The following is a 14777-nucleotide window of genomic DNA, read 5'->3' on the forward strand; positions in this document are numbered from 1 at the left end:
TATTTTGGGCCATAGTCATAAGCACGCAAGTATAGCCATACTGGGTCAGCCCAATGGTCCATCTAGCCCAGTATCCTGTTTCCACAGTGGTCAGTCCAGGTCACAAGTACCTGGTAGAAACCCAAGTATCAGCAACACCAGAAATATTGGGAGATCTGAATTTGGAAACTGTGTTTAGTTTAGTTTTTTTTTTTTATATACCGCCTATCAAGGTTATCTAAGCGGTTTTACAATCAGGTACTCAAGCATTTTCCCTATCTGTCCCGGCGGGCTCATAATCTATCTAACGTACCTGGGGCTATGGAGGATTAAGTGACCTGCCCATGGTCACAGGGAGCAGCACGGGGTTTGAACCCACAACCCCAGGGTGCTGAGGCTGTAGCTCCAACCACTGCGCCACACACTCCTCGGTTTTATGTCTTTACTCCTGCAGACTGCGAGCCTCAAGAGGTAGTTAGGGAACGAATCATTCCACCTAAAGAAAGATCCCTTCAGTCCAGGCTTTGTGTGCTTGGGGGTGTGATGCCTATGACCTGCCCGTATATAGTAAACTGTTATTTCACATGATCTCACATTCTACATTCATCTCCCCCTCCCCCCCAGTGAAATGGAAGCTAAAGGCCTTAAAAGTGACCTTGCTAGCCAGAGGCTTCCCCTCCATCCTTGTCCAACTTCCTGTTCCCACCCTCTTCGCCTTCCTCCAGCTGATTTTCTATATACTTGAGGTTTGCCTGGGTCAAGACAGTTCACTGGGGCCAAAAAGCCTACATCAAAGTCAGTCTCAGCCTCCTTCCCTGAGCGTGTGCCTCTTTGGCTCTGTCAGTCCGCAGCACTCCAGCAGCAGTAGGAGAGCTGATCCCCCCCCCTACACGCCTGCTTAGTTTCTCGTTCAGTCTCTTTGCCTCTGTCTCTTGCACAGCTAACTGGGAGCAAACTGGGAAGAGAATCCTCCCCTCCTCCTGGATAGCTAACCGGGTTTCTTGTTACTCGATCGGGAAGAATACTGTACACAGCGCAAACTTTCGTACTTTCTTTTCACCGGCAACCCAATGGAGTTTTTCTACATGTATGGAGCTGTCTCCTGCTTCCTAACTTGCAGTCGCTGGCTGGCTGCGGCAGCTGCTGGTCCTAAGGCAGAAGGTAGGGGCTTAAAATGTTGCTTTTTGACATTACTAGGAGCTTAAAACCTGCAAAGGTCTGTGACTCGGCTTGGTCAGGGAAGGAAATAATAGAAAAAAAAGTTCAGAGTTAAGGGCAAACATTGCCCTCCTTCCAGCAAAGCTGCCCTTAGGATTGTGGAAGAGTTTTTAACTGGGAGATAAGTAATAAACAGTATAGGGAGAGAGACCGTTTGCTTGCATCCATGTCTATCTTATACTATATATTCTATACAATATTTGCAACAATATGATATCCTATTATATATATATATATATATATATATATATACATATATATATATATATACTGTATATACAATATCTCACACACTCTTTTTCTTTCTCTCTGAATGCAGAGTACATTCACCAGATGCTTCACGTTTCAGCACACGTTTAGGTTATCATTGCAAAGTTTTGCATTTAATTATTGTTTAAATAAAAGAAGCCTTCTCTGTTCTGGCAAGTACTGAAGGATTCTTTTATTTCAGTGTGCAGGAATGCTTTTTTTTTCTCTCTCTCTCTCTCACTCTTTTAGATCTTGATTACTCTGCTCCCAGGCGACCCTGCCTCAAACATTTTTTTACCTGTTTTATCTATTCCTAGTCCGCCCCTCTCATAGTCTGAGCAGATTCCAGCATGCATGCCAAAATACAGTACGAGTACAACTTAAAACACACACGAGCACGCGATCAAGTGAAACATCTCGCCAAATACCATATTTGTTCTGGATTCCTTTCAGGGAGGAGGTATTTCTGTGAGCATGAAGGGTGGGGGGTGGGGGCATGGATGAATCTCATTGAAATTAAAGGTTGTTGACAGCCTGATTCCACCACATGTTTCGACTTTTCTTGTAGGTCTGGAGTGTCCGAGGGTCTGCACAGCAGTATAGAGCCACTTCCTAACCTGAAGTTATCAAGTTATGACCTGGCTTACTGTTTTGCCCTTTGAGTGCTGGGATCCCAAGTATATATATACACCTATATATATTGAGACTTAAAGATCTCAATCTGTATACCATACTTTGGAGGAAAGGCGGGAGAGGGGAGATATGATAGAGACGTTTAAATACCTACGTGATGCAAATGTGCATGAGTTGAATCTCTTTCATTTGAAAGGAAGCTCTGTAATGAGAGGGCATAGGATGAAGTTAAGAGGTGATAGGCTGAGGAGTAATCCAAGGAAATACTTTTTTTTACAGAAAGGGTGGTAGATGCGTAGAACGGTCTTCCGGTAGAAGTGGTGGAGACAGGGACAGGGTCTGAATTCAAGAAAGCCTGTGTTAGGCATGTGGGATCTCTTAGAGAGAGCAAGAGATAATGGTTACTGCGGATGGGCAGACTGGTTGGGCCATTTGGCCTTTATCTGCCATCATGGTTCTATATACATCTACCTACAAAAGATGTATCATGTGAGCGGATTTTCCTTATGTCCACATACTTGTTTTGTCAGTTATAGGATTTGGTTGCTGAGCAGCCCCCTACCGTGATTCACCTGTGAATGCCTAATAGAGAATGACACGGTGAAAAAATTGGTCCCCGTCACCGCCCCGTCCCCGTCTCACCATCCCCGTCACCGCCCCGTCCCCGTCTCACCATCCCCGTCACCGCCCCGTCCCCGTCTCACCATCCTCTTCACCGCCCCGTCACCGCCGCTTAAATGCGGTGGCCGCGGGTAAACCGTCACCGTGTCATTCTCTAATGCCTAACTCTGGGTTCATTTTTTCAAATTTTTCTTGTTAAGTTATTGTACATTTTAGTGAGAATAACATAAGATCAGTACAGAGTCCAGATCTCTGACTGCAACCAATGTAAGGCAACAATACTGCAATCCTTTTGCACAGTGGCAGAAATAGTTTAGGGAAAGTTTCTACTCTCAGGGAATCTTGGTTTATTTTTATATATATATAATGCAGCTTGCAAATGGAATGGTTGATATTTTATTGTAAACGTCAGACATTCAGATATGGGATGATAAGGATGCCAATTATTATTTTTTGCTCAACTTATGCTCTAAAAGAAATTCCTCTTACAAGAAAGTCTCCTGCCAGTTATAAGAACATCCCTTTTCATTCCTGCATGCTTCTTCCTGCAGAAATAAACTCCATTATAAGAGAACTCCATTTTAAAAGCCATTTCTGATATACGGAGAGTTTTCCAGTATATTTTCCCCATAAGCCTGATTGCAAAAGGTATCCGCCATTGCCCAATGTGTCAGGATTTAATGCACCTATTGTGGACAATAAATTAATCTAAAGTGGGTTTTAATGAGCGTCAAAAATCCTGCCTTAGGATGCTACTGACTGTAAATTACTGAAGAGATCTTTCCCTTGCAATCCCTGATAAAAGGTCTTTTATGTATTTGTTTATTCACCATAGAACGCTTTTCTGGCAAGCTCAGTGAATACGATGTGATTGTCCCGATCAGCACAGATCGCCAGGGACGATACCTGTCTCACGTGGTATCTGCCGGAGACACGCGGCACTCCCGGCGTTCTGGGAAAAGAGCTGCTCGCAGCGCCTCGGACCAGATGGCCACTCCTGCAGAGGAGCAGCGGGTGTACTTCAATCTCACCGTCTTCGGCCAGGAGGTGCATCTGTGTGTAAAGCCAAATCGGCGACTGGTGGCTCCCGGCGCCTCGGCCGAGTGGCAGGAGGACTTTCAGGAGCTCTTCCGACAGCCGATTAGGAGGGAATGTCTGTTCACTGGGAACGTAACTGGCATGCCGGGGGCTGCTGTAGCCATCAGCAACTGTGACGGACTGGTAAGATAAGGCGACCCCTGTTTCCTCTTTTCCTTTATGTCGTCTTGAATCTTTCTGATTAGTATATAAGAGTCAAGAACAAATTATACCCTGTTTTAATATTATTAAAGCACAATCTGTCCTACTCCAATCAATCTCTTGCAGAAGTTGCAAACGTCACCTATTTGTGTCAACATTTACAAGAGATGGGTCTGGATGAGGGGGTATGAAAAAGACATACGTTTTCCCTCTATAGCTTGAACTGCCTTTGACATCAGTTTCCCTCTCCTGCCCATTTTGCTGTCCTTGCCCTTATTGCTGTGCCCTCCTGCTGCCAGGAATACAGTCATCTTCCCAATGCCAGATTATTTTCAGCAGAGGAGGAAGCACAAAAGCGGAGAAAGTATTTTTCCAGTGTCTAACCTGGCTGTGGCCCCTCTCAGCCCAACCTCTGTTGCTACAAGTGTTTGCCAAGGGTTTCATAGTAACTTACATTTTGCTTGGCATGGACACACACAACTACTAGTTCAGGGCTCTGGTTGCTTAATGTGGTTTCCTAAGACTGGACCCAACAGAGCATCCCGACCAAGGGATTTGCCACCAGAGTTGACTGACCTGGAATAAAGGCAGTTCAACGCCTGAAGCTGGATCTTAGCCATATTTGCAACAAATTGCCTTTTTAAAAGTGCTTCGTGTATAAGCATGCTGAATTCATGGCACGTATAGACGCTGCAATTTATTTTTTAAGAACTGAGGGTCTGGGAGTGTGTTTACATATTAATATTAAAAACAAAACAAAGAAAGTTTCACATATGCTACAATTTGGGTGGTCACTGAGAAGAGTACAGAACTGCAAACTCAGCAATTCAGGGCCAGATTTTTAGCCTGGCACGGGTGCTTTCAGTGGCGCTATCCATTTGAATTAGTGCTGTTGAATATAAGGTTCATTTTCAAAACAGAAAGACATCCAAAAATACAGCATAAAGTGGCACTTGGATGCTTTTTTCTCCCCAAAACGTCCAAGTCGCCATTTTCGAAACTGACTTGCTAGACTTCTTGTCTGCAGTGTCTAAATCTCAAGGCTCACAAGGTGATGTGTTGGAGGCACGTTATGGGCAGGCGTAGGACTTGGACATTTTGGGTAATCTAACATTTAACAAAACGTCCAGGGCGCCATAGACGTTTGGGGCTAAACCTGTTTTAAAAATGAATAAGGGTCAAAAAGGTACCCAAACTGACCAGATGCCCGCTGGAGGCATGACTCCCCTTTTACTCCCCCGGTGGTCAACGACCCTCTTCTACCACCCACAGAGGTGAAAGAAGCAGTACATTCCAGTCTGTATGACAGCTTCAGATGGGCACACAGACACATCTGAACTAGAGAATGACACAGTGACAAAATTCATCACCGTTCCCGTCCCCGCGGATAACCGCGGGAAATCATCTTCATGTCATTCTTTAAGGAGAAGGAAGAATCAGAGTATAATTGGGCCACAACCACTGACCCGCAAGCTTTGCTTTGAAGAATGCTGGTGTAGAAGGACTGAGGCTGAGATAGACACTACAGAATGACAGTCTCTGGTATCCAGAGCAGATATTGTGATGTCATAATGCCTCATTCCACCAGTGCCTAAGAGCCAATCACATCAGTGATGTCACAATGGCTTCATTATCCTTGGCTCACATAAGAATCAGAGAATGAATGGCCACAACCACTGACCCACAAGCTTTGCTCTGAAGAATGCTGGTCTAGAAGGACTGAGGTTGAAATAGACACTAAAAAATGACATGGGATTATTTCCCGCGGTTATCCGCGGGGACGGGAACGGTGATGAATTTTGTCACCGTGTCATTCTCTAATCTGAACAGAGCAGCGGGGCAATCTAGGGGGTACTGCAGTGAACGTCACTTTAAAAAGTCCCGGGTACACATGTCACTATAACCTGCTTATATTGTATGGTGATTCCTCCAAAACCTACTCTACTTACATAAAGATGATACCTGCAAGTATAAGGGTTATTGTTGTGGTTTACAGGTGGGTATAGTAAGTTTTGGGTGGGTTTTGGAGGGCTCACCATACAATATAAGCAGGTTATGGTGAGATCTGTACCTGGGACTTTTTAATGGGACGCCCACTGCAGTTCCTCCTAGAGTGCCCCTCTGCTCTGCTTAGATGTCTGTGTGGCCAGTTTGCTAAGAATGCTGGCTGCTTGCACATTCCAATGGCTTGTTTTTGTGTAGTTTTTCATTTGAACATTTTCGTATTCAAAACTGCCCAAAAAAGGTAGATGCACTAAGGGCCAAAATGTCTAGATAGGTCATTTTTGCAAAAAAGAAAGATCGGTGCCTTGCAGTTTTGAAAACTGACATTTTCCCTACTGAATTTTTGGGTGACTTTCTCAAAACATCCAAACTCAGACTTAGACGTCCTATCAAATGCCCCTCCAGGTGTATAAGCAGTGACTTTGCAGCCTCTGTCCGGTCAGTGACTGCTAAATCACTTTGAATATCGAGCCCTATATAAATAATATTGAGCTAATACCATGTTTCCCTCCCCGAAAATAAGCCCTAGCATGATTTTCGGGGTAGGTCTTAATATAAGCCCTACCCCAAAAATAAGCCCTAGTTGAAGCACTGGATTCGCAGGCAGCCGTGCTCTTCCCTCCCCCCTCCTCCCCGCCGACTGCAAGACCGACATACCATTATCTTCTTCCAAACGATAGCGTTGCGGCAGCCATCTAAATGCGCTTCTTCCTGCCTTCTCCCGCCAGGGCATTTCTCTGCCGCATCACTGATGATGTCATCAGCAATGTGGCACAGCAATGCCCCAGCAGTAGAAGGCCCAAAGCAGCCCATTTAGATTGCTGCTGCAATGCTGCCGTTTGGAAGAAGGTATGTTGGTCTCGCAGTCGACATGAGGAGGGAGAGATGGAAGGGGAGGGAGAGGAAGGGTCGGCGGGGGTTCGGCTGTGCGGTGGGGGGGATAGAAAGATGCTGTGGGTTTGTGATTGGGCATTGTTTCCCTGAAAATAAGACACTGTCCTATTAATTTGGGGTGCAAAAAATCCACTAGGTCTTATTTTCGGGGAAATACGGTATTACCCATATAAAAAAGGGCCAGTTCTCCCCTGGCTCCTTCCCAAAGCTGGCCTTTTATTTTATGGGCAATATTAATGCAATATTATGTATATAGGGCTCGATATTCAAAGTGATTTAGCAAGTCACTGACTGGTTAAATCGCTTGGTCGGGGCTACCTGCTAATATTCAATAGCACACTGGCCAAGTGCCACTGAAATATCACAGTTAGCCTCAAACACAAAGCTGCTAGGTTGGGAGCGTTCTGGGGATAGAGTCAGTTCTAGGCCACTTAAGTGCTGATATTCAACCCTTAAGTGGCCAGGTGTACAAATAGGACAGCATAAAAATCTCTCTTAATTTTATGTGCTAACCACGGCTGCTTAAGTGATGGCTGTTGAGTTAAGTAATTATGTGTAGCAGGCTTAAAAATAACCAGATATTCAAAGCCAAAGCCCATTTGGGTCCTGGCTTGAAATATATGGGAATAAGGCTGTTGGAGGTGAGCAAAACGCCCACTGCCAATGGCTGAATATCGACCCTATAACTTTTTAAAATGGCAAAAGCATAACTCACTTTGAAAATCCAGCTCCCTAACTCTCTTGCCTTGCAATATATGATACTATGGGAGCAAGTCTTTAAGTGGGCACTGACCAGCCAATATTCAGCGCTATGGCCCATAGTCTATAAACGGTGCTTTAAGTTAAGTGCCAGTAGACGCCTTGCCAGCGCCTAACTTAAATGCAAAATTCCATTAAAAAATAGCATTTAAAAAAATATATAGGTGCCTACTGGCCCCTAAAAAAAGACACCTGCTTCGCTGCTACAGAAGTGCTTTACGATGCCTAATGACATTGTAGGTGTGCGCTAGGCATTGTAAAGCGCCTCCATAGCCGCTAAGCAGATGGGGGAGGCAAAACTGAAATTACTAGCAAATCTGGCTAGATCTCTAAAAAAAGAAACAAGTAATCTCCTTCATTAAGGATACCCAGGACAATAACTATACACAGGAATCGCAAATCATGGAACAATCTATTCTCTTTTATAAGGCCTTGTATAATAATAATAATAATAATAATAATAACAGTTTATATACCGCAATACCGTTAAGTTTTATGCGGTTTACAAAAGATTAGTGGAGTACAAGTTGAGTTGACGTACAAGTTGAATTAACTTAAGGGATGTGGGGAACAATGGGGAGAAAGGGCAAGGGAGGGGAAAGAGGGAAGTGGGTTAACTGTCTAGGTATTTCAGGAATAGGTGGGTTTTGAGGCGTTTCCTGAATACCTCATAAGTGGTGGGCAATAGGAGTTGTTCTAGGTCTTTACCCCATAGAGCAGCCTGATGTGAGAGAAGATGCTCATGGTGTTTTTTTAGTTTGCATCCTCTAACCGGGGGAGAAACGAAGTGTGAGTGGGAACTTCTCTTGTGTTTGTTGGCTGAGAAGGAGAATAGGTCAGTGATGTATTTAGGGGTTAGACCGTAGAAAACTTTAAAACAGAGGCAGGCGAACTTAAACTTTACACGAGTTTCCATCGGCAACCAGTGTAGCTGTTTGAAGTATGGCGTCACGTGATCGAACTTCTTTAGACCGAAGATTAGTCTGACCGCAGTGTTTTGCATTAGTTGTAATCGTCGCATATTATTTTGGGGGATTGCTAAGTAGACGATGTTACAGTAGTCGAGTTGACTTAATACGAGGGATTGTACCAAGATTCTGAAGGCAGAGTTATCAAAGTATGCTTTAATGGATTTAAGTTTCCAGAGGGTGAAAAAACTCTTTTTGATTAGGGAGTCCACCTGATCTTTCATGGTGAGGCATTGGTCCAGAGTTACACCCAGTATTTTAATGGTGGGCTGTATGGGGTAGTTATGTTTGTTGATGTCTAGTGGGGTTTTGGTGTCAAGAGGGCGCGGTGAAGCAATAAAGAATTTTGTCTTCTCAGTATTGAGCTTGAGTTTGAAGTCTGTCATCCAATGTTCCATCAAGTTTATGGCTTCTGATGCTTTTGGAATTGTTTCCGAGATGGAGTTGGCAAATGGGATAATAATTGTGAAGTCAGTATAATTGTATAGTAAGTTGGATCTGGATGTGGAGGTGGTTGAGAGATTTTTTTATGGGGCTACCTTTGCTAAAGTATATGGAGGATCAAATTAGGGCATTGAATGTACCATGGAAGAGATCTCTCATAACATTAGATAGTTACATCTTGCTAAAGTTCCTGGTCCTGATGGGTTGGGTCCTGAATATTATTGCTTGCTCCAAGATCTGGTGGCTGGTCCTCTGAGTGCTGTGGGAAATGCAGTAACGATGGAGAGAGGTGGAGTTGGTGATAATGTTGTCCATGTGGTATTTTGAATTGGTGAGCTCATACTGGCCAATTTCCCTTTTGAATCAAGACTTAAAGATCTTGGCGGCTATCTTGGCCAGGCACCTAAATGCTTACCTGCCCTTGATTGGCTTTGTGACAAGAAGATACTCATCTATGAGCTTGATGAAGGTATTGGCAGCGCTACCTGACCACAGGGATACTAGTGTTACGTCTGCTATAGTAGGATTAGATATGGAAAAAGCATTTGGCAGTATCTCTTGGGAATACTTTGGGAATGTCCAGATCAGTATGTTTCCAGGGTGGGAGCATGCTTTTTCCATTAATCCATCTGCTCACTTATTAGTCATTTGCCTTCCACAGAAGCATTTGATAGGGATAATAATAATAATAATAATAAACTTTATTCTTATATACCGTCCTACCATAAAGTTCTAGGCGGTTCACATCAAAGAAGAACTGTACAATCAGTGAACATAAGAGGGGATACAACAAAGTTCATGTTACAAATTTGTCAGTAACTTCCTAAATAATATGATTGTGCTTGAGAAATCAAAATACTTAACCAAGAATTCATTTTTCCTGACTGAAAGGCAAATGTCTTTTCCAAAAACCTCTTATAATGACAAGCTTTTACAGAAGGATATAGGAACATACAACTTTTTTGGGTATTTTTGTTAGATTTATGTACCGTATTTCCCCATATATAGGCCGCGGCCTATATATGGGCTTTGAAAGTCGGCACAGAGGGTGCAGCTTGCAAAACTGGGGCAGCCTATAAAATTTTAAAAAATCATCCAGCCCAGCCTCACGCTGCTTCCTTCGAGAACCGACGGCAAAGGCACGAAGGAAGCAGCGCTGGGCCAGGCTGGAGATCTAAAAGATCTTTCCTGCTCTGCACCACTGGCCGTAATTTGAAAAGCAGCAATTCCGGTTCATCCAGAGAGGGAGCTAAGGGTGGGGGGTGATTTATAAAAAACTATAGGCCGCCCCAGTTACTGGTAGATAAGCTGTGGCTAATACAATGGGGCGGCTTATCTACCAGTTTTGTATAGGCATTTTTTGCGGCCTATACACTGGGGCGGCCTATATGTGGGGAAATACAGTAGCTTAAATTGGGAGGACAGATATCTTGGAGCTAGACTAAACAGTGCCTTAAATCAAATGCAACCAAATTTGAACATAATTCTTGCCTCAAATGGCAGCCAATGAAGCTGTTGATAAAATGGACTCACATGATCATATTTTTTCAACCCAAAAATCAAATGAACCGCAATATATTGTATTACTCGTATTCTATTTAAAATTATTTTTTAATGAGATGCTAAGTAAATAATATTACAATAGTCAAGGGCAGATAGGATTGAAGACTGAACCCATAACCTAAAGGATGCTAGGTCAAAATATTTTTTAATGGTTCGAAATTTCCAAAGGATGACAAAGCATTTTTTTTATCATTAAATCGGTATGTTCTTCTAGAGTTAGATAATGATCTAATGTTACACCCAAGATCTTAATAGAAGTGGCTAAAGTAAAATTCTGACCATTTATTTGAAGTGTTCTATCTGTAATCTTGTCGTTCGGACTGACAAGAAAAAACATAGCTCAATGTTCTAGTTGGGCCAGGAGAGATGCAATCTACTCTTTTAAATCCGCTGTAAATGCTGTCATTGGAATAAGTATGGTAATATCGTTTGTATAAATGTAGAATTTAATTTTCAAATCGTGCAATAGATTTGCCAAAGAAACAAGACAGATGTTAAAAAGAGTAGGCAATAATGGAGTGCCTTGTGGCACTCCAGACGGATTGCTCCATGATGAAGAATATTACCCAGCACAATAAACTTGGTAAGATCTCTCACCTCTTTTATTGCATGCAATAGAACCCCTAGCCATTAATATTAGATCAGCAACTTTTGTCAAAGGAATTCTTGTGGTGGTGATAGTCTTTTCACAGATGATAGGAGGGGCCTTAGGCGCCTGGGCCAATCAGGCCCTAGGATCCTGTGGGTTGGGCAGGGGAGGGGCAGGTCCACCTCATTTGGACGGAGGCGGGCCTGCTGGCCAGATGGTGCAAGGACCTGTCCGGCCAACTTGCGGCTAAGCCCCAGGGGGGTTCCGGGCTGGGGGGTTTCATTGGGGGGGTCTGGGGATGGGGGGTTGAGGTGTTTTGATGGTGGGGGTCATTGGGGGGTCTGGCAGGAGGGGTTGAGTACCCTTCTGCTGGTGATCTTCAGGGGCGGTGCCTACTGACAGAAAGGGTTGAGCACCTTCCTGCCGGCGATCGTGGGTTCTGTGGATAGGAGGGGTTGGGTACCCTCCTGCCGCGATTGTTGGGGGTGGGGTGGGTGGTCTACCGGCAGGAAGGGTTAAGCACCTCCCTGCCGGCGATCGTGGGTTCTGTGGGCAGGAAGGATTGGGCACCTTCCTGCTGTGATCATTGGGGGGAGAGGGGAGACTGATGGCCGTAGATGCGGCTGCTATACTAATCGTGGCAGGGAGATCCCTTGCCGCGATTAAGTATAGCGGCTGCATCTAAACAAACCTGATTCTGTAACCAGCGTGTGCAACATGGACTTCGGTTACAGAATCGGGTTTAATTTGGGCAGGTTTGCACTTCAATGGAACCTCTTTCATTTTAGCATCTTCACAGACAAGGTTTTATCCATATTTATTGTTTATTATTCTTTTATACCATTGAGTGAATACTGGCCTGGACCCTGAAGAAGGCTTTTTGTTGAAACATGGACCCTGTAGGCTCCGTACAACATCATATGTCAGTTATTCATTAAGTGGAGATTATTTTATTTTTGATTTTTATTTGACTCGTCCTAATAAACGCCTTGTTAAGATCATTGCATTCCACAGTCTTTTCTTTTTTGGACTTCCTTTAATATCAAACTTGCTAGATTTACAGATTAGCTCAGTGAGCATGTTGAAGCTCAAACCCAAGATGTCAAGAGGTTTCCTAATCTCTAGGAAAGGCTCTCGCACCCTTTCTGATCATGCTCTCGTAGCAGGTTCCAAGGTGCCCTATGCTTCCACTGTAACGCGACCAAGTGTACGAGTATTGCTTGACCAGGCTTCAAACCTAAGTTCCAGCCACATATTTCCATTATAGTTAAATGCTGCTACTTCTAATCAAGAATGATTCATTCCATACAACATCTTTTTTTCTAAGAAGGCGCTTCAGGTTATGGTTCATTCCCAAGACATTAGTAATCAATTCACAACAGCTGACTGCTTCATCTCCCATGACTTTTTAATTTCCTTGGCCTTTCATGAAGGACTTTCTTAAATGCTTTCTGAAAATATTGAGACAATGTGAAGGTAATTTTAAAAAGACTTTCCACGTGAATAACCAGGTAGAGAATGACACAGGGACAAATTTTTTCCTGTCCCCGCAGGAGCTCATTTTCTTGTCCTGTCCCTGCGAGTTCTTTTTCTGTCTCTGCCCCATTCCTGCAAGCTCCATCCTCATCTAAACAAGCCTCAAACTCTTTAAAAATCATAAGTGTTTGAGGCTTATGTGGTTAAGACAGAGCTTACAGGAATGGGTCAGGGACAAGGACAGTGACAAAACTCACCGGGACGGGATGGAGAAATTGAGTTCCTGTGGAGATGGGGACAAATTTATCCCCGTGTCATTTTCTATAACCAGGTTCTACTCATAGAAAGAGCCATTTTCTAAAATAAGGTGCCAGATACACAGGCAATATGTGTTTGCAGAAATCCTATTTATCATTTTGAACCTTTAGAGAGCTTTCTCACGTGGAATTGAGCAGGGTTAGGGTTAGAGTTCATATATAAGCTATGCAAAATGTAAAGTATTCACATATTGTAAATTCTAGCAAAGGCAACATGTATGTATTTATGCCTGCTCCGTGGCACGTGTGAGCCTCCTGCTGCTACATCTCTGTGTAAACAGCAGTTTTAGATGGGAATTATATGTGTACTTTGAATTATGGACTACATTTTGTATTATTATGAAACTGTTTTTATTGGCAAATGGAATAACAACTCACAAGCATAGAATACAGATAAGGATTATAAACATTTCCAAGAACGAGCAAAAGAGGGCCCCCCCCCAAAGAGGACTGGACTCTGATGTCCTCTCAGGGAACAAAGAGGCCCAAACGCCCCCCAACTAGCCCAAACCCCCCCTATTCCCCCCCAACCCCCTCCTCCCCCCCTCCCCAGCAGAAAATGTCCCAGGTCAGACAGGTGGTGCAGAGTACAATTGCAATCTATTCACAATTTGACTACGACTGCGTGGTGGCAGACAGTCCAAGTAAGGAGACCAAGTGCGAATAAAATCATTGCTCTTACGACAAGAGGAGCAAGCCAGCCGGGCCTCCCAACACACCAACTCATGTAATTTATTTCTCCAATACCAAAAGGAGGGAGGAACATCGGCCAGCCAATGGTTCAAGATACACTTTTTCCCCACAATATAACATTTGCTTAAAAATAATTTTTCAGCAGAAGAAAAACCAGAAAAGGCAGGGAAGTGAGCAAACAACATGTGATAGACAGAAAGAGGGACAGGGACTCGAAGAAGGCCCTGCAGGAAGGAGGCCAAAGCCCCCCAAAAGCCCTGTATACTCTCACAACTCCAAATGGACTACATTTTGTAAGTGCCACCCAAATTTTAGGCGCCAAACAAAACGGAGGCTCAGCGCTATTCTATAAATGGTGCTTCAAGTTGAGTGCTGTTTATAGAAAAATAAATTGGAACAAATCAGAGATTCTTCCATTAAATATTCATTGTCAAAAAGAATTATTTGATTCATTTTATTTTATATGGAAAGAGGAAGGCATTAGATATTTAGGAATTTGGATTCATAATACAATAGAAGAAACGATGAAGATAAATGAAAAATTTTTATCGACAAAGGTTACTGAGATGATTTTGCCAGTAGTTTGTTATCAAATGAGTATGTTGCCAATTGATTTTCAGGGGTCCTTTTATACGAAATTAAATAGTATTCTAACAAAATTCATTTGGCTTGGGAAATCTGCAAGAATTGCTATGGTATCTTTACAAAAGCCAATTGCGGAGGGTGGGGTAAATTTTCTCAACTTTTATAGGTACCATTAAGCCTATATTGTGCGTCAAGGTATGTACTGAATCCTCCCTGAGCTCATGAAAGAATTTCCAGATTGTTTGATGTTGGAATGGCAACTCATGTTTCCTTTGAGATTAAGTCATGTTATCAGTATAAAAATGCCTAGATTATATAAAGAACACAGAATATTAATAGATACGTGGAAAACATTAAGGTATGTTAATGATTTAACACCTATTTCAATTTTTAAATCAACATATCAGACTATATGGCTAAACTCCAAGATTAAAAATGGCGGTTATTAGGTCATCTGGAAATATTGGATGAAGGCAGGCATATGTACTTTAGATGATGTTATTTCTAATGGTAGGTTGCTTGACTTTTCACAATTGCAATGAAAAT

At 43.1% G+C, this 14777-nt stretch overlaps 1 protein-coding gene across 2 annotated transcripts in view; it reads left to right on the plus strand.

Moving 5' to 3' along the window:
• The first annotated feature begins 759 nt into the window (after positions 1-759).
• The window catches only part of ADAMTS14 (ADAM metallopeptidase with thrombospondin type 1 motif 14), a 300717-nt gene continuing 286699 nt past the window's right edge, over positions 760-14777 (plus strand). For both annotated transcript variants that reach the window (XM_033943070.1, XM_033943071.1), the window contains exons 1-2: positions 760-1140; positions 3536-3921. In XM_033943070.1, coding sequence (XP_033798961.1) covers positions 1050-1140; positions 3536-3921 — 477 coding nt within the window. In that variant the 5' untranslated portion in view covers positions 760-1049. The remainder of the gene's footprint in view (positions 1141-3535; positions 3922-14777) is intronic.

Source organism: Geotrypetes seraphini, chromosome 4 (assembly GCF_902459505.1).
Source record: "Geotrypetes seraphini chromosome 4, aGeoSer1.1, whole genome shotgun sequence".
NCBI classification, from domain to species: Eukaryota; Metazoa; Chordata; class Amphibia; order Gymnophiona; family Dermophiidae; genus Geotrypetes; species Geotrypetes seraphini.